Source organism: Sus scrofa, chromosome 17 (assembly GCF_000003025.6).
Source record: "Sus scrofa isolate TJ Tabasco breed Duroc chromosome 17, Sscrofa11.1, whole genome shotgun sequence".
Lineage (NCBI taxonomy): Eukaryota > Metazoa > Chordata > Mammalia > Artiodactyla > Suidae > Sus > Sus scrofa.
In genome coordinates this window covers 12,934,268-12,953,704 of record NC_010459.5, presented here as the reverse complement: position 1 = coordinate 12,953,704, position 19,437 = coordinate 12,934,268, and the positions used below count along the sequence as shown (strand labels likewise).

Here is a 19,437-nt window from a genome sequence, read left to right as displayed (position 1 = left end):
GCTACATTTTAGAGATGACGGAGGGGAGGGATACAGGGGGCCAGGGCCACAGGCACTGCAGGGGTGCTGCCTGAAGCCCTGGCATAAGGGAGCCCCAACACGTCCACAGGGTGAGCATGCCCACAACGCCACACTCATGACCACCAGTCTGTAAGGTCTAAGTTCTCTCACGTGACCGACATAAGGAAAAATAATTTAAACATGGAGGAGCCATGCTTTATTAATATTTGTTGAGCTTTTATTAACACAAGGGGCAATGATGCCAAACGCTTCCCGCACTGCACCACAGTAAATGCTCACAACCGCCACCCCTCGTGTTGGGTCCTGTCAGCATCCCCACCTCACAGGTGCAGGGCTGGTTACCTAACTCACTAGAGGTCAAACTGTAAGGAGCAGAGGTGAAACAAATCCATGCGATTATAACTCCTAGGTCCAGGCTCATAACCACTCTACTTTATGCCTCTCACAAAACATGATTCATGGCTTTCTTCCAAGCATTCTCTCTCTCTTTTATTATTAAAGCTGTGAAACAAAATATCCAGTTATATAAAGAGGCAATATTTTTATGCTGATGGAAACAGGAACTTAAAATTTAAAACTTAAAATCTGTAATCAAGGCAAGAAATACCAGCTTACACAGTATCTACTCACAAACACACCTGGTACACTCAGCTGAATACTCCCAAAGTCCAAGCACAGGGTTCTCAGAAGCTTTGGGGTATTCACGCATCCCTTAACCCCAGGCACCTCCAGAATGTCAGCACCCTGGCTCAGACCCTTCTTCACCATTGCTTACCCCACCTCTGCCCTGCACCTTCCCTGGCCTGAACCTGAACCTGAACCTGAAGGGAGACCTTCCTGGGGAGAACTGTGGTGCTCAAGTTCCCTCAGTTCCAGGAAAAAGCTCCCTCTACCTTTTCTCTTTAAATAACTGACTAGCCTTTGAAGTTTCAAAACCAAAGCCGTTTCTAAGACAAATCATGTTTCTATACTAACAGCGCAGCCAACTTCCCTTTGGAGCAAGAAGGGCAGCCTGTACAGCAGCCAGAACGGCCCCCACTGAATAGCAAAATTCATGGGGTGCAGGCAGAGCAACGCCCCACAGGGCAGCTCAACGCCTCAAAGGAAGTGGCTCCCTGCCCTCACGTCACAGCCGGGGACAGATACGCCCTCCGCACCTCATCATCCTTGCTCAGGAAACACTTCAGAGGAATCGTTTTTCCTAAGTTTCTAAGACTCTCTTGCAGTGTTTTTCACATGAAATCAAAACAGTTTAAAATCCAAAAAATTTTCTTTAACTACAGTCACATAATCCAGCACTGCCTGGGGCCAGACAAAGAACATAAAGTGAAGCCCAGTTACCTCCGTCAGCAAACAGCCGGCCCACAACTTTGTCACAGATACAAAGAGCACTCTCCCGTCCCATGGGTTCAGCAAACCTCCATCCTCTGCAAGGGCTCGTCCAGGGCACTTCTACCTCGGCTTCTGCTGGGAGTCCAGACTGCTCCTGGCCACCTCTGCAGAGACATTCTCTCAGGCACCTCTACGCCCCTCGGGGCGCAGGCTAAAGACTTGGAGAAGTTGGAAGAGCACTCCCCCAGCCCTGCCTCCCCTCTCCACAGGCAGCTCCCCCCAAGTCCAGATCCAGTGAAGTCACACATGACCTCACAAACCTCCACTTAACTGTTTAGAAGCCAGACGGCCAGCTGACAACAGAGAGAAAGAACAATTGTGTGAATTGGTCTGGAGTGGTTGCCGTTTATGTGAGGAAGAGTTTGGCCAACATTATTTGAAAAAGGAGGAAAAAAGGGCTATTTCAGCATTGTTTTTCTTAAAGAGCACTATGGTTTTTGAGATAGTATTTTTAAAGACCATCATTTCCTACAGCACACACATTCTGGCTATAAGGAATGACTGAAATAGGCAAAAAATAGACCTGATCCATTTATACTATATAAAATTCAGCTGTGTTCAAGTCATACTTAATGTTATGTGATCTGTGTTTTTCTATTTTCACTTCTAGAAATTTTTGTTTGTTTTTCTGCTTTCATTAATGTGAAAATATTCACTTGTCCTGCTGTTCAAATGCTGCTTCAGACAGTCAGACGTGGACAGGCAACCCTCACAGCTGTCAGACACAAGCAACAACTGCCGCCTGGGAGGCAACTGAGAATCTGGGACCACAGGACAGGACAGGCGGAGAGAATGCCCGGGCACCAGACCTAACTAGTGGATAACAGAGTCCCATCAGAGCCCCAAAAGGGAAAGCAGACTGGTTCTGCTTCATTTTCTTTCCTAGGCTTTTTCTTTGGGCTCCTGCTATTTTTGTTGGGATTTGGGAATTATAAGAATCAGGAGGTAAAATAACTAAAAATTACTGTATAAACCAAAGTAGATAAAATTACATACTCTCAAAGAAAATATAACATGCCCTTTCAAGAATGCCTCGGTACACCAAAAAATGATTATGACTTACTGTCCCACAATTTTATTTCTAAATATATACCTAGCCTAGAGAAACTCTCCATATGTGCACGAGAAAACCTGAGTGTTCACTGCCATGCCGTTTAAGGTAACAAAAACATAAGACAGACAAATGTTCCTAACTAGGAAAATGGGAAAATTAGTTATAGTGTATATTTATGCAATGAATACTATTTAGCAAATAATTAATACATTAGGGTTCGATGAATCAGTCAAGAATGAATTTGAACTGTTGAGCAAATAAGTGAGGTACAAAAGGAAACAAGAACACAGGATTTATATAAAGTTCAAAATCATGTGAAAGAATGGGACATATTGTTTACAGATGCACACCTGTGTCAGCGTGATACAGTGGTGACCCTCAGGAAGAGAACGAGAGGGCTGGGACCCAGAGGCATTCACGGCAATGGTTTATTACTTGAATTGGCTGGTGAGATCACAAGTGTTTATAAACTTTTACACTTTGGGGTGTGCCTAGAATGTGCAGCAGTTGTAAAAGTCAACTGCATAATGACTGCCTTTCAAGTGTATTCAGTGGGTTCAGTCTAGAAAATGACCAGGAGATTAAGAGGGTAATAAGCCCTTCAACTCCCAACTCTCCAATCCCCAAATCCAAGCAGCTGTTCCTAATTCTGCCTCCATCTGGAGAGTCTCCCTACCCGCCTCCCTGGACATGTGCACACATTCACCTGACCCTCCAAAGCCCATGCTGGAAGTAGCCCAGGCCAGGACCCTACTGTCCGCTTGCCCTGTTCCATAGTTACCTATGAAGTTACCTGGCTCCACATTGGGAGACACCTAGTACCTACTACAGAGTAGCTGCTGGTTAAGTTCTTCATTCAACAAAAACTGAGCACCTAGAATGTGCTGCTGGGAGTTCCCTTTGTGATTCAATGGTAATGAACCCAACTAGTGCCCATGAGGATGCGAGTTTGATCCCTGGCCTCGCGCAGTAGGTTAAGGATCCAGCATTGCCCTGAGCTGTGGTGTAGGTCACAGACTCGGGTCATACTCCATGTTGCTGTGGCTGTGGTATAGGCTGGCGGCTGCAGCTCCAATTCAAGCCCTAAGCCAGGAACTTCCAAATGCCGTGGGTGCAGCCCTAAAAATCAAATCAAAACAAAACAAAGCAAAAAAGAAGCCCAGGCCCTATCCTCTTCAGCAAGCCTGGGTCTCTGATTTTGTTAGAATGTGCTGGGCCCTGTAGCAGAGGTCCTCTGAGTCTTAACTCTAAGGACATGAACAGTTCACTACCTAATAGAAAGGACACTACCCCCAATTAATTAAAATATATGATGAACTCTAATACAGTTGCTTAATGAATGCAGTGTGAGTACTAAATGTTTATAGTTTTGTTTCACAATAATAATTATTCAATACCTCTTAACTTCTCTATACTAAAGAATTCATATTACCACTCTTGACTAGAAAATTTCACCTTCTCTGGGTTGAGGTGGGGATCTTTGCTGTTTGGTTTTGTTTTGTTTTGTCTTTTTAGGGCCACACCCATGACATATGGAAGCTCCCAGGCTAGGAGTCGAATTGGAGCTGTAGCTGCCAGCTTACACCACAGCCATAGCAATGCCAGATCCAAGCCATTTCAGCTGATAGAAATGCCAGATCCTTAACTCAACAAGGCCAGGGATCAAGCCTGCATCCTCATGGTTACTAGTCAGGTTCGTTTCTGCTAAGCCACGATGGGAACTCCAAGGTGGATTCTTGGATAGAGTAATTATGAAGACAATAAACTATCATTAAAACTCCTCACCTGTAAATAATCTAATGTTCTTAGAATTATTATCACACATAGACAACATCCTAACTTGGTCTAACCACAGTACACTCATGACAGGTGACCCTGAGGAAGTTTTAAAAGTAATTGTTCAAGCAGTGTTATTACTGATAATGACAGCTAGCATTTTTTAAATTTAATTGTACAGTTGCATTATTTAATTATAATTATCATAAATACTTTGATGGAGAGGAAATCGAATCAGATCTAAGAAGGCTTCGGCATTCCAAGAATGATGTCAAATGACCCCCTTCATGGTGGATTATGCACCTATTTACTATAAGATATATTTCTTTTCCAGAGATTCCTTATTTGTGTATCAATTATACATTTTTGGTTTGCAGTTATTCTGAAGTTTTGATGTAAGAGTCTATATGTATGTGAGATTGTTTTAAGTTGTTCTCTCAATTGCAAGTTCATCTCGTGTCCTGCATTTGTACCCACCTCTTTTCATGATTTCTGATTTTGGTGGTATAATTGTGCATGGATGGTTTCGTATCTTTACTGTATATATACTTTTACTGGTGAGCCTTGTCATTTGTGGAATTTTTTGTTTCCTGTTGCTGTCTTTTCTTTTCTGCCTAGAGAAGTTCTCTTAGTATTTGTTGTAAGGCTGGTTTAGTGTTGCTGAATTCTCTCAGCTTTTGCTTATCTGTGAAGGTTTTGATTTCTCCTTCAAATCTGAATGAGAGCCTTGCTGGGTAAAGTAATCTTGGTTGGAGGTTTTTTTCTTTCATCATGTTAAGGATATCATGCTACTCCCTTCCGGCCTGCAGAGTTTCTGCTGAACAATCTGCCGATAACCTTATTGGGGTTCCCTTGTATGTTATTTGTTTCTTTTCCCTAGCTGCTTTCAAGATTTTCTCTTTGTCTTTAATTTTGGTGAGTTTGATTAATATGTGTCTCGGGGTGTTCCTCCTTGGGTTTATTTTATATGGTACTCGTTGTACTTCTTGGATTTGAGTGAGTGGTTCCTTTCCCATGTTAGGGAAGTTTTCAGCTATTATCTCTTGGAATATTTTTTCTGTCCCCTTCTCTCTCTCTTCTCCTTCTGGTACCCCTACAATATGGATGTTGGTGCGTTTAATGTTGTCCCAGAATTCTCTGAGGCTCTCTTCATTTCTTTTCAATCTTTTTTCTCTTTTCTGTTCCACATCCATAATTTCTGTCCTCCACCTCACTTATTTGTTCTTCTGCCTCCTGTATTCTGCTGTTAGCTGCTTCTAGTAAATTTTTTATTTTAGTTATTGTATTTTGCATCTCTTCTTATTTAAGTTTGATATCTTGTATCTCTTTGCTCAGTGTTTCCTGTAAATTATCCATCTTTGCCTCCAGTTTACTTCCAATGTCTTGCATCATCTTCAGTATCAACAGTTTAAAGTCTTTTTCCTGGAGGCTGAGAATCTCCTCCTCGCTTAGCTGATTTTCTGGGATTTTTTCTTTCTCCCTCATCTGAGTTATAGTTCTCTGTCTTTTCATTTTTATAGGTTTTTGGTGTGATAACCATTTTACAGATAATAGAGTTGTAGCCTCTCTTACTTCTGGTGGCTGTCCCCCTTGTGGCTGAAGTTGGTATGGGGGCTTGCTGTAGGCTTCCTGATGGGAGGGGCTGATTCCTAACCACTGGTAGGTGGAGCTGATTCCTATGCCTCTGGTGGATGGGGCTTTGTCTCTGAGTGAGATTAGAGGTGGCTGTGTGCCTGAGGGCTCTTTAGGCAGCCTATTTACTAAGGGGCAGGGCTGTGATCTCACCTGGATTGTTTGCCCTGGGGCTTCTCAGTGCTGACTGATGGGTGGGGCAAGATTTTTCCAAAATGGCCACCTCCAGAGAAAGGCACACTGCTGAATATTCCCGAGAGCTTTGCTTTCAATGTCCTTCCCTCACAACAAGCCACATTCACCCCTGTTTTCCCAGGAGGTCCTCCAAGAACTGCAGTCAGGTTTGATCCAGATTCCTATGGAAACTTTGCTTTGCCCTTGGACCCACTGCATGTGAAAGTCTGTGTGCGTCTTTTAAGAATGGGGTCTCCATTTTCCCCAGTCCTGTGGAGCTCTTGAGCACAAGCCTCACTGGCCATCAATGCCAAACACTCCAGGGGCTCTTTCTCCCAATGCCAGATCCCCACACATGAGAGTTTGATGTGGGGCTCAGAACTCTCACTCCTGTAGGTGAGTCTCTGTAAACCAGTTAGTTTTCAGTCTGTGGGGCTTCCCACCCCGGAGGTATGGGGTTGTTTATATCATGAAATTGCCCCTCCTACATCTTGATGTGGCCTCCTCTTTTTCTTCTGGAGTAGAGTATCTTTTTTAAGGTTTCCGGTCCATTTGGGTGGAGACAGCTCAGCCTTTAGTTGTGAATTTTGTTGTTTTTTCGACAGCTAACATTTTTCGAGTACCCATCAAGAGGCAGTAAGTTATTATCCCTTTTCCCAGATAAGTAAGTTGAGGTGTAGTAGAGATAATTCGCAAAATATGAACCAAAGCAGTCTGACTTAATCCACACTCTTCACTAGGAAACCATGCTGTCTGCTGGCAGGAAAACAAACCAACTTCTCTATGTCCAGAGCAGGGACAGACACTCCAAGATTCCTGCACCAAAGATGACACCAGAGGTCATGCCAAGGTTCACAGTCAGGGACACTAACTCATACAAACCTCTGTGAAGAGATTTCTCCCTGCCAGGAGCACACCCACCTGTCACAGGCCTGCCCCCTGAGAACATAGACTGTCTTAGTCTACTCCATATTCTTCCTGTAACAGTTCCCCATGCTTCTCAAACTTTAAAGTGCTTATGAATCATCTGGGAATTTGCTAAAATACACTGTCATTGAGCAGGTCAGGGGCGAGGATCTGCCACACTTTTCTAACAAGCTCCAAGATGAGAGGCTGACAACCCAGGTGAACAGCAGAATCTCCAGGGAAACTTTTCAAGCTCTCACTGCCTGAGTGCCACCCTGGACCAATAGAATCAGAATCTATGGTGGCAAAGCATGGGAGCCAAAACTTTAAAAAGCTCCTACCTTCTATAATCCTAGATTCAGAAAAAAGCACCTGCAGATAGAGGCTCAAGCACAGGCATATGAAACGTACGAGGCGTGAGGATCACGCAGCCGAAGCACTTTTCTAACATTCAGATGTAAGTGATTCAGTTTAGACCACTCCTCACTGGCACTCACAAGAAAGCCTAGGCTCACCCACCTGGCACCACAGCCCCTCAGGTACCGAACAGCAGGGCTCTGCAAGGAGCTTCAGCCAGTTTAATACAGACTCTGTATTGCAGTTTATAGAAAGCTTCTAAAATCCAAGGGAGAAAAAGAAAAACAGGATTAAAGCACTGGACACAGACCCATTTGGGGCTCTGAAAGATTGTTACTTCTATGTAAAATACCTTCACAGAGCTTTACTTGGACAAAAGTTTCTGCCTTTTTTCTTCACCAAACCCTGGATCAATAGATAATAACATTTGCAAATATTATGTGAAGTGACCTCTGTTGAAAGGAAATGTTATTGCTTCCTTTAAAATGTAAATACTGTACTGATACATGAATGAAAAGATTTCTGTAACAACCTGACTGGTTAAAATATCAACTGCTAATCCAGTCTTTATTTAAAGCTATGGTTCTCCTTGTAGTAACTCCAACATCTTTTATCACTTCAAGTCTTTTAACATGGTCTTTGATGAGAGCCAGCACCTTCCACATCAATATCCAGCACATTGCTTGGTACCTCTTACAGTTTAAACATAGAATTAGGACACTTCTGGGAGATCCTATTTCAAATCCAGGCACTTCTTGACATCATCATCAAATGATACAAAAGGCACCCAGCAAACAGGGAGAGCCCCAGTCCCAGGGCCAGGGCACCTCTGCCTGAGGGGCCGACCAATCAGACGCTGCCAGGGACAGGAGGCCAGCACAGAAGATGCCTGGAAACTGCCCTCAGAGGCATACTTTCCACAGGTGGCATCAGGGAGATGCTCAGGCAGCACCCAGGGGCACTCCAGCCCGGCCTTAAGCATCCTTGCCCTCCATGAGCTCACCCCAAGCCTCCCTGCAAAAGGTGGCTCCACTTCTCTCACTTGAAGGGTCCTCACTCGCCTCAAGTTCCATCTATGTAAACCCCACCACAAGGGGCCCTCTCCCAGCCCCTGCTACCTCCGATGGGCGTTGGCCACACCAAAGTCTTCCCATCACTTGGACTCGGCCCACATGTCCTAGATTCACACAGTCACCAAATCCTGGTGTCTTTTCTTCTTTACCAAGTGTTTTCTTATCTCATTTCTTATATTCCTTAGACTATCATTCAGACTACTGAAAAACTCAGGATAAGTATAAAATGAATGTCCACAAACTAGAACTTACTAGCAAATTCTGACAACAAAACTGTAAACTGGGAGAATTAAGGTTATTTTCATTTTACCAAGAAGGAATAGGAGGTTCCTTGAAGCGAAATAACCCAGGATCAAGCAGCCAGTGGAGAGAATGATTTGACCTGTCTTCTGATCCCAAATCCCCATATTTACGCCACCACCATAGTACGCTGTATCTTATAAAAGAAACTGGAGTTTCAGGAGTCCAGTAACAGGTGCTGCAAAAGCTTGGAGGTTGGCCCAGGGTGGTACACGGTGGACTGTTACAATGACTCCTCTCCAGCTATTATTATTTTATTTTTCATTTATCTCATAATATGTACCAGGCATTGTGAAGCCACCTGATTATCTACTCTTGATTTTCTTCACTTAATTAATCTCACTTGCTTTTGAACAGGTATGACTCACCTCATTTCGCACTTGGACAGGCGCCCAGATTTTCTGTAAGTTACTAGAGATCACACCCCCAGTAGGTACCTGAGGCAGGACCTGAACCCAGATACGGCAGCTCTGAGACCCAGCAGGGCCCCCACGCTCATCACTGAGCACTGTCATTCCTTGCTTCTTTGCAATGGAAAAAAAAAAAAAAAAAAAGTTCACCATCACAACTGCTTCGGGAAGCTAGAAAGAGAAAAATGAGAAGCTATTTTACACAGAACAAATCTTAAAACATGAAAGAAAAGAACTAAAGAGATCAGCAGAGCAGCAGCAAGGCAGCAATGAACCTTCAAGACAAGAGAGCTCCCACCAGGACGACAGAGAAGGTGAGCCAACCCCTCCCCCAAAATAAGTTTACAACATCAAGATCTTGTCCACACACAAGCTTCACTAAAGTTATGTGACTTTAATATTTTACATTATACTAAATACCTACAGGTTTTAAGTTGGCATGTCAAAAATATTTGAAATCATACTTTCTCTAAGTTTTAATCTTGTTTGATGTGACTTTTTCCTAGACAAAGAGACACTAAAGAAAGAGAAAAACCTTGGAAGAAAAAGGATACTTGGTTGTCGGAATTCTACTTGCGAAAAGGGAGAAAGCAGAGGAGAGCAGGCAGCCACAAGCACCACCTGCGGTGGGCCCCAGCCCCAACCAGAGCCTCCCAGGCACAGGAGCTGCACGCAGATGTAATCCACCCTCCTCCCACCCTGAGCGCTACCTGAAAGAAAAACTGGGGAGCCAAGACAGGGAATATAGCTGTCACCCTAAAAAAGGGAATGCTCAAAGGCAGTTCTGCATATTTCAGAGAATGAAAGAGAAGCTCCTGCAGCATTACTGTATTTGCTGTCCCTCTTTTCCTATCTGTTCAAATCCAAGCTCAAGAGAAACAAACAACAGTCAGAGTGACCACACTTGGCCTTACAGGCTTCAGGTCAGGACTTACTGATGGGAGCTGCAGTCCTCAGCTGATGGTCCAGCCAGGGAGAAGCACGCAGACACAAAGGAGCCCATTGGACACGTGGAGCTGTAAGTCTCTAATTATCCTTCCTAATTCTGGAGCCACATGACTGGACTCCACGCGCATGGCTGACCCTGTCGGCCTGAGAGCCCTGTGGCTGGACCACAAAGGGAGGGGATGCTACTCTTCGCTCCTTCATTAAAATATTGTGTTACGGTCACAGAGTGGGCTTTTTCCTGACTGGCATGAGGCTCTCTGGTCAGCGTCAGTGTTCAGAGGACCTGAGAGAGTTCATTCCTGCCAGATTGATTCCAAGATCCTAAGAGGCTTTTTTTCAGCTTATACAGAGCCATCTATTTGCTCTCACAAAGGTACATAATCCTTTAAAAGACAGAGTCAGCACACCTACTCTTTTAAAATGTCCTGCCAAACTGATACTAGATTATTACAGATCCGAAGGATTTTCTTCTTTGACTTAAGTGGAGATCAGTCCCCCTCTGGCCACAAATCCTGGTGAAATTCAGGCCTGGGAGGCGTTCCTGAAGGTGCTGAAGTGCCACGTGATCCTTCCCCCTTCCCAACCACTCCACCTTCTTATAGGATGCAACACGATGGAGAACAGCATCATCCCATGTTCAAAAATCACTGTCAGATACTGCCACTGAAATCATCTTTAATGACAAAGTAAAAGCATATATTGATACAGAAGAGTATTTAAAAATACCTGGGTAATGTCAAGCAAAAGAAAGTATTTTTGTTTTGAGACCAAAAATAAATGGTCTCGGGAGTTCCTGTCATGGCTCAGTGGTTCATGAACCAGACTAGCATCCATGAGGATGCAGGTTTGATCCCTGGCCTCACTCACTGGTTTAAGGATCTGGCGTTGCCGTGAGCTATGGTGTAGGTCGCAGACATGGCTCGGATCCCATGTTGCTGTGGCTCTGATTGGATCCCTCCATATGCCTTGGGGGTGACCCAAAGAAACAAACAAAAAAAATAAAATAAAATAGTTTATGGAGTCTGACTGCCTCGGTTCAAATCCTGGGTGTGACACTTATCTGTGCAACTTTGAGCAAGTTACTCAACTGCTCTGAGCCTCGGTTTCCTTATCTGGAAAACCAGAATATGAGCGGTCCCTTCTCTTAGCTTATTATGAGAATTAAGTACCATGTGGTTACTAAAGAAATAAAACCCATGGATTACACATGATGCAGAGGACGTAAGATGGTATTTAGAGACTTCCTGAAGTAATAACAGTCTCTATTGGCCAATACATCAAAATCAATGCCTCAACAGGAACAGGCTTAATTTTCCTGGTTCTCATCAAGCTAGACTCAAAAAAGCATTATCAGGGTAGATGAGTCTTAGCATGTCTTCCTCAGAGCTCACTTTATCCCACATAGTCCCCCGCCCCCACCCCAGCCCAGTGACAGTGAAATAGAAGAGACCAGTGAATAGAGCCGGAATGCCAGGCATGTGCACTTGCTTTATCACCTTTCCTGTACGAAGAGCACAACATTTCATAAAGTTGGATTTTTTTTCCTGGAGTGCTTTGGCTGTTGTGCAGTCAGCATTCCTGTCTGGATTTTCCTGACAGGCTCAATACCTCTGTCTACTTCCTTACCTCTACGGAGGGATGCTTTAATGCAGAAGAAAATTTTAAAAGCCTGATAATTGATTACCTTAACTTATGAAGACATGTTTACCAATGATTCAGTAGATTTTATCTCAAATTGATCACACACACAACCAACCACCACCACTACCAGCTCTACAATTACCAACTCAAACTTTTGGCTCCAAAAATATATGGCATGAGAGAAATCAGATCAAAAGAAAGAACACAGATATGAAACCAGGCGGCTTCAAGTGTGCCTGTTCTAGGAGTCATGCAATGTGAACACTAGTGCAAGATCTGTCACCAGGCAACTCAGACCTACCCAACTGGGGCTCAGATTCTTTACCGTACAACAGGACCCCTTCAAGCTGGAAAATGTCCTAATTCTTCAACCCACAAGTCCTCTGGTGCTGCAACTTCACCAAAGCACCAAGGGGGCAGAGAAGGTAAAGAAAAGTAAAAATTTATTCCCGTTTCCTTAAAGTTTCTTTGAATCATTGAGCCTATCCTGTCTTTTACCCCTGAAGAAAGACAGACATAAACATTACACACACACACACACACACACACACACACACACTAAACAATCTCCACTTATAACTGCTTATTATCTTGTGCCAGCTCACAGAACACAAATGGCATGCCCTGCCAAGCTGGTCTGTCCACGTCCCTAGCAGTGCTTAAGGAGGGGCGAATGACCACTGATCCGGAATTGTGTGGACAGTGCCAGAGCTCATCTCTCAGATGCTTCTCATTCCACACTGGAATTCAGTCTCATTGCTGGGCAAGATCTCATGGTTTGATGATGCAAGAGATGCAGCTGAAACCTTGTCTCAAGTTGGCTTGAAATATACCACTGTCTAAATCTGAGATGCTAAAATACTAAAACCAACCCCAACACTCTCTCCTAACTATCCATATCTCTGCTCTACTAATGACTGGCCCTCATGCTGGCACCAGTGATGGCTGCTTCCTATTCTAAGTCTGCACACCACACCTTGGATAAACCTTTCACCTTCCTGTTCTGACTCACTGCTGTTTATCTCCTATCTTTACTTACCCTCCCTGTGGCTCCTGTAGCAAAGTCTCAGCCCAAAACACCTCAGCTCCCCAACCTATTTCAGATCTATGATATAAACAACTTCTGTTCACTCCAGAAATTTGGATTAGAATGTCAGTGAAATTATCTGCCTTGTATCACAATTTACAGTTATCAGAGATGAGAGCACCACCCACTCTGGGACACCCCCTTCAGAGACAGGCAGCCCCTAGAAACCCCCTCCTTTCAGGGACACCCTCTCTTAGAGATCCAGGAAGTGTGACTGCAGGTATATCAGTGGTTCTGACTTGCACATTTTACTCCAGCCCCTACCTTATACCAGGTACTGTGCCAAGTGCTTTAATCTATATCAACTCCTTAAATCTTAGGGCCACACGGCATACTAAATATCATTAACCCCACTATGCCAATAAACAAAAAGGGTTTCAGAGAGACTACATGGCGTGTCCAAGTAAATCGGACCAAGATCTTTGCTTCCACGATTTGTGTGACCCAGGAAGATAACCAACAGCCAGGTCCACCTTATGTGGAACTGCAGAGCTGCAGCATAATATGCCAGTTTCAAACGCGTTCCCCCAGGGAGCCATAAACCTATAAAATGCTTATAGGAAGTGCTTAACAGGACAGACTGCTCATGAAAAGAGGCTCACTGGAATCCTGTAATATGAATACTGACTTTTAAAAAAAGCACTGACATTTTTTTCATACAGTTCTAAAATAGTTTATCCTCATTTAACCTCCCCTTCACCTCCCCAAATGCATGAACTGACACATTTTAATTCAGGAAAAACATATTAAATCTAAATTCACAACACTGTTAAGAAGTGCAGCATCGTCAGTCCACTGATGGAGATGCTGAAGTATAGTTAAGTGACCCCGGGATGCTGAATGAGAAGAGATGAAAGCTGGATAATCCATCAAGAGACAGGGAATCACTAAATGACAGGTATGGCACACAAACCTATACAATTTGTCATTCTGTGTTCCAGGTAGACATAAATCCCAAAGCAGAGAGAAAAAACCCCAATATTTATGGTGTTGACCAAGGGATCTGCTTTATCAAGCATCTGTATAATCGGATCCTCTCCCACCATCTCAGGAACAGGAAGACCTCCAAGCAGTATAGGACCTTACAGAGCAAAGGGCCAAAAGAGACTTTAGTGATTAGTGACCATTTAATCCAACACCCTCAACTTAAAACCAAGGAAACTCCAGCCTAGTCAGCAACCCACTCCAAGTAATCAACCACTGCCACGGAAGCCACAAACTCCCAGCGTTCTTCCCATGGCACCCGGCCACTGCCACCAAAGCTGCATCACTGGAGCTAATCTCTACTCACCACCCGCAAACATCTGTTCAGGATCCAACTTACACATGGTAACACAAGAAACACCACCACATTAGGATGTCCACAGGTTGCCAATTTGGCAAACCACTAAACTGTACTCTACCTGCCCAGAAAACCCAAATTACTTTTTATTCAGATCATTCACTTACACCCACAGAAACCAGACAAATGCTTTTCAAATATATTCCACACTCAGATGTCCCAAAGAAAAAAATGCTACAAACAATCACGGAATTAATGAGCATGGGACTAGTACCTTCCCCAGAAAGCAATCTCTGGGGTGCCTTTGGTATAGATGGAGTTGCTGGAGCCACTCAGCCCGTTGGTGATCCCGCCAGAGTAGCCCATCACTATTCCTCCATCTGCTGAGATGCTCAGGACATCCTGCTGTCCTCCCATGGATGTCCTGTCCAGGAACTGGCCGCCTTCCTTAATGCGCTGCTGTATCATTGGAGTGAGGGGCATTTCAAAGCTAAAATAGCTATCTGGCTCCGAGTATAAGGTCTCCAAGGACTCCGCACTGTAGTACAAAGAAGTGTTGTCCAGAATGGTTTCGAACTGGGAGCTGTACACATCAGTGGAGTCCTCTGCATACGCGGATCCGAGGACATCATCGTCTCCGCCCCGAAAGTGCTCCTCCTGCTCAAGAACCCTAAAAAGTATGTAAGAGTGTGGTTTATTAGGTTAACTTTTATTTTCTTCATTTCATTTTTCCCCCTTCAACCATACAAAAATGATAACATTCTGTAAAGCTAACACTTGTATTTGATGGGCTTAATCAATACACCTGCAAAGGAAAATATCACAGAAACATATTCAGGCTGAAAACACTCTCTATATAATATGCTATGCTCCCCTCTATATAATAGAGTTTTGAACTAGTTCCTAGAACATGAAAGCATCAGGTCTAATGAATATTTGAGTTAAATATTAAATTCTCATTCTGGCCAACTACACTCTACGAATTCAAATTAACAGCTACTATTATTCTTAATTTTAACAGAAAATAAGTATACTACATAAACCTAATGGACTGAAAATACACTAATCTTTCATCAATCTACTACTATTTTCTGATTTAAATAAGACCAATCGCCCTCAAGAGGATGAATACATTAGAATCCAAGGGCTGCCCCCTGGTGACAATAAGGCATCACTACAGAGAGATTGCAGGTCTGGAAACAGCTAGTCAGTCAACGACCTTTTAAAAAAAAAAAAAAAAGTGCCAACAAACATGTTTATTGCAAGGCCAACCAAAACACTGAAAACTTAGGGGAAAAAACTTCCAAGTGAATATACAGGGGTAGGGTGTTAATTAATATGCAGCATTTTCTAAAAATGAGTATTAGGATAATTAAATAAAATTTTAAACTCAGTAAGAGAAAGAGGAAGCAGAAAAGAGACAGAAAAACCTGGAGCTGAATCTGGATGTGCCCGCTACTAACTCTATCAGTTCAGGCAACTCAACCTCTCTGAGCCTCAGATTCCATAAATGGGAACAAAACAGACAGGAATAAAACTACCTGGTAAGTAACACACACTCCTAGGCCTGCCAAGGATTCAGTCAACAGCACAGTTGTCTCTGTTGTTTAAGGCCTACTTTGTATCAGTGACTCTTCTCCTAACGGCTCTGCAGGGCACTCGCAGTGCAACAGGAGGGCCCAGTGGTGAAATCCCTCCCCAGCTCTGCTCACACATTTCCCACCCCTGGCCTCGATGCTCCAGCCACAGGAGTAGAGTTCATGTCTTCCAATGTGCCAAGGCCCTGGTTTCGCAGAGTTCAGGAAGCACCCCGGTTGGGCGACACAGCAGTCCCCCCCCACCCACCATATGCAGCTCCTCTGCCTGGTGTGTCCCCTCCCCCTTCACCCCTCAGGCCTATTTATCACTTCTCCAGAAAGACCCTCCCCAGCCCATCAACTGCACCAGCCTCCCTGCTGCATTCAAACTATTCCTTCCAGTGGGTTTCCCTCTCCTCCTTTCTGGAACCCAGCACCGTCTGAGGTCCCATGATTATTCACGTGTTTATGTGCAACAGTGAACTCCATGAGGTCAGTGGCCATGGGCCATGTCTATTCTGAACAAGGACTCGGTAGACAACTGAAAACCGTCTGTGGAGTACAGGAAGGGCAGGAGGCAGGAGGAATGAATTAATAATCTGCACAAAAGCAGAAGGGCATCCCCAGTGGGAATGAGTTCTGAGCCACCTGCCACGTGTCAGGGCTACTTTTGAGAGGAGTCTGTGTTGGGGACGGGAGAAGGAAGGAGTCCTGACAGCCATCCTAAAGCGGCTCTTCGTGGCTCTGTGAGTTAACTGTGAGGGAAAAGGCATCTCCTTACACCAAATAAGCAAAACCCTGCAGGCTGGACAGAGACATTTCCCCAAGTGACCCCTCAGAGATGGAGGGCAGACAGTAGACAAGAAGGAACACATTTGAAATGACTTTGCCCAAAGGAATACTGTACAGTCAGACTACGGCAAAGGCAGTGAAGATGGACAGGCATGGCTTCTATTCCCCAGGCTCTAAATTGGTACAGAATCTAGAAACGTCAGGAAAGAAGGGGAAATGCCATGATGCCAAGTTCATATGTCGGACTGTCATATGAACTCCAGTGTGAATGCTGGGGCACGACTGAACTCTGACCTCCAGCTCTCCTCTCTAAACCTAGAAAACTGAATCAGCCCACACAGCGTCTGGGTTCCGACACACATGGAGGCTGCAGGCAGGCAGGCAGGCAGTGGTGCCACGCCCAGAAGAAATACCCAAGTTAGGATGTAGTAAGTACAGGGAATGTCAGAAGAGTCTAATACTTCTGCATTAGTAAAGATAACCGTGGGGTACTTTAGTTACCCTGATGTTGGAGAACTTGAAACCTGTCAAATACAACAAAACATCAGAAATGGATAGCTCTGCTTCCCTGGTGCTGCCTAGGGGACTGTCTACAACAAGGCCACTGCGACATCATGGAGCTGAGAAGCAGCCTAGCTCAGTCATGCCTCCATCCTGTGGCAACAAGGGCCCAGACATCGCAAACGGAGTTCTCAGCGCCAAGCGCACACACCGGGCGTCACAGACAGCAGGACACCATGGAGCTCACCTTTCTCTGTCTTTCTCCAGTTCAGGTTTCTCAAGATGTTCCTTGTTTTCCCTCAGGAAGACCTCATCTTCACCGCTCTCAAGAAGAGGCACAGGGGGAAATGGCCCTGAGCCGGTGGCCGGTGCCTCTGAAGGAGCTCCCTGGGCATCATCCCAGACACTCTCGGGTAAGCCAGCTGAATGACACTGAGCAGCCGGTGAGACAAGACGGCCTGGCCCTTTGGAAAAGGCTGTGCTTTCTGGAGGGGCTGTCCTTTCCCTCGATGTCGGAACATCCACAGGCAGCCGGGTCTCTCTCCCCTCGCCTCCAGTCCACAGTATTTCCACTCCCTGAAACCCCACGTGTTTGACATGGCCCTGGTGTCCTGAGGAGCTGCCTCGACCACCGCACCCTGGGTGCTCTCTCCCCTGATCAGACCTCCTCTCTCTCAACAAACTGGCACCACTGGCTGAGCTATGGGTCTCCAGACCTCCCTCGAAAGACGCTGGACAAGCTGGCTCCCGCACAAGGACAGCCTCCTTCTGCCCTCTAGCAGCTGCACGGGAAAGCTCTGCTTCAGCTTCTCCAGTTAACAGCGCAGTCAGATCCTTCTGGATGCTCAAATAAATACTGTCTTCGGTCGTAACTTCAGCCGAAAGAGGTATTTTGGGTGACTTTTCTCGGCCAGCAGGGAAGGGTTTGTTAGCTCTCTGTGTTTTATGACTGGCAGTGTCTGGCTCTTGTTCCACCTGCTGACCTGAAAAACCAGGAAGAGCATCTCTGTCCTGTACCTTTGTAGCCTGCAATGTTCCTGAAGCTATTCTGGCTTCTGTGGCTTTCAGAGCAGAAATGAGAGAGTCAATGGGCTGTAAACTCTGTTCCTTGAGGTGACTTTGAGAGGGGGCCTGTCCGATATCTTTTGGTCCTCCTGTAACACTGACAAGCCCAGGGGGGTGGCCAGCAAGAAGCTGGACCCCCTGCTGCCCCTGCGGGCGGCACGGCAGAGGCTCGGCATCAAAGTCCAGCGAGGCTCTTAGGCCTTCTCCACTTTCCTCCATGGTCCCATATTCCGGAAATTCATTCGTGACGTTCGGTGGGAGTAAAGTGCTTCCTCCATGATCACCTACAAAGAGAACAGAAGGGACACATGACTCGTTCTGAACAACAACGTGTCAGTGTGTGTTAGCAAACATCCGTACCTATTAGGCACTCAGTCAACCTCACATGACCCATCCATGTCTCCTTCCCTGCCCTCTGCAACGTACCTCTCGTAACCCTGCGTGATCCCTGCACTCAGCCTACGTGAGTACTCACAAAGGTTTTGCACAGACAGAGGCAACCGGATGGCATATGCCCCACTTAACCCAGCTTTGGATAAAGTCTCACACATGCAACACGGTTGCTACAAATGCAAAAAAATTAAAATAAGGATATGTATCGCTTCCCAAATACCACTCAACAAAGAGCAACTGAAATACTTACATTGGGCACAGCAAAAAATACCTTATGATCCAGCCAACAATACCCCTGCAGTGCCAATCTCTGAGATGGAGCCTCAGAAAAAAAGATACAGTCTATTTAAAGCCAGTAAACAGTTTTTCAGCAGAAGGCTTCCCCTTCACTGTTGGATTTCTGTGGGGAATGAGAGTGAAGACAAAATGGAAAAGGAAACTTCATGTGTTAGGAAAGATTTCCTTTGGAGTGGACAAGCAATGAGACCCTGCTGTATAGCACAGGGAACTATATCTAGTCACTTGTGATGGAACATGATGGAGGATAATGTGAGAAAAAGAATGTGTGTGTGTGTATATATATATATATATGGCTGGGTCACTTTGCTGTACAGCAGAAATTGACAGAACATTGTACATCAACTATAGCAGAAAAAAATAAAACTCTTAAAAAAAATTTCCAGGATCCAAACTGCATAAAATTTAAATGGTTATCTTATGCAGAACCCTCATCTATGAAAAGTAAAAAATTAATAAAGATCTACTGTACTGGATCAAATTTACATCCTTTTCTTATTAAAATGGCAGGCAGAACTATGAAGACATTCCAATGAACAAAATTTTTAAATGAGGGCTTATATATCACAGTTACAGCCATATCACCCAGGATCCAACTTTCCTGTGAACCTGGTTTTGGTTACTTTGTACTGAGGAGCCCCTCATCTACACTGGAAATGCGGTGTCCTTATGACAGAGGGGACATGTCATTTTTGGTACGGCTACAACCTTTCTGTTCAGTGAACTATTTGGTGAATGTCTGAACACAGGCAATGAAAA

The 19,437-nt window shown here is 44.7% G+C and overlaps 1 protein-coding gene across 6 annotated transcripts in view; it reads right to left on the bottom strand.

The window, feature by feature from the left end:
* PSD3 (pleckstrin and Sec7 domain containing 3) overlaps positions 1-19,437 on the bottom strand; it is a 621,434-nt gene that overhangs the window by 313,472 nt on the left and 288,525 nt on the right. For all 6 annotated transcript variants that reach the window (XM_021077991.1, XM_021077990.1, XM_021077989.1 and 3 more), the window contains 2 exons: positions 17,171-18,272; positions 14,328-14,723 (listed from right to left, as the gene is read on the bottom strand). In XM_021077991.1, the coding sequence (XP_020933650.1) occupies positions 14,328-14,723; positions 17,171-18,272 (1,498 nt within the window). The remainder of the gene's footprint in view (positions 1-14,327; positions 14,724-17,170; positions 18,273-19,437) is intronic.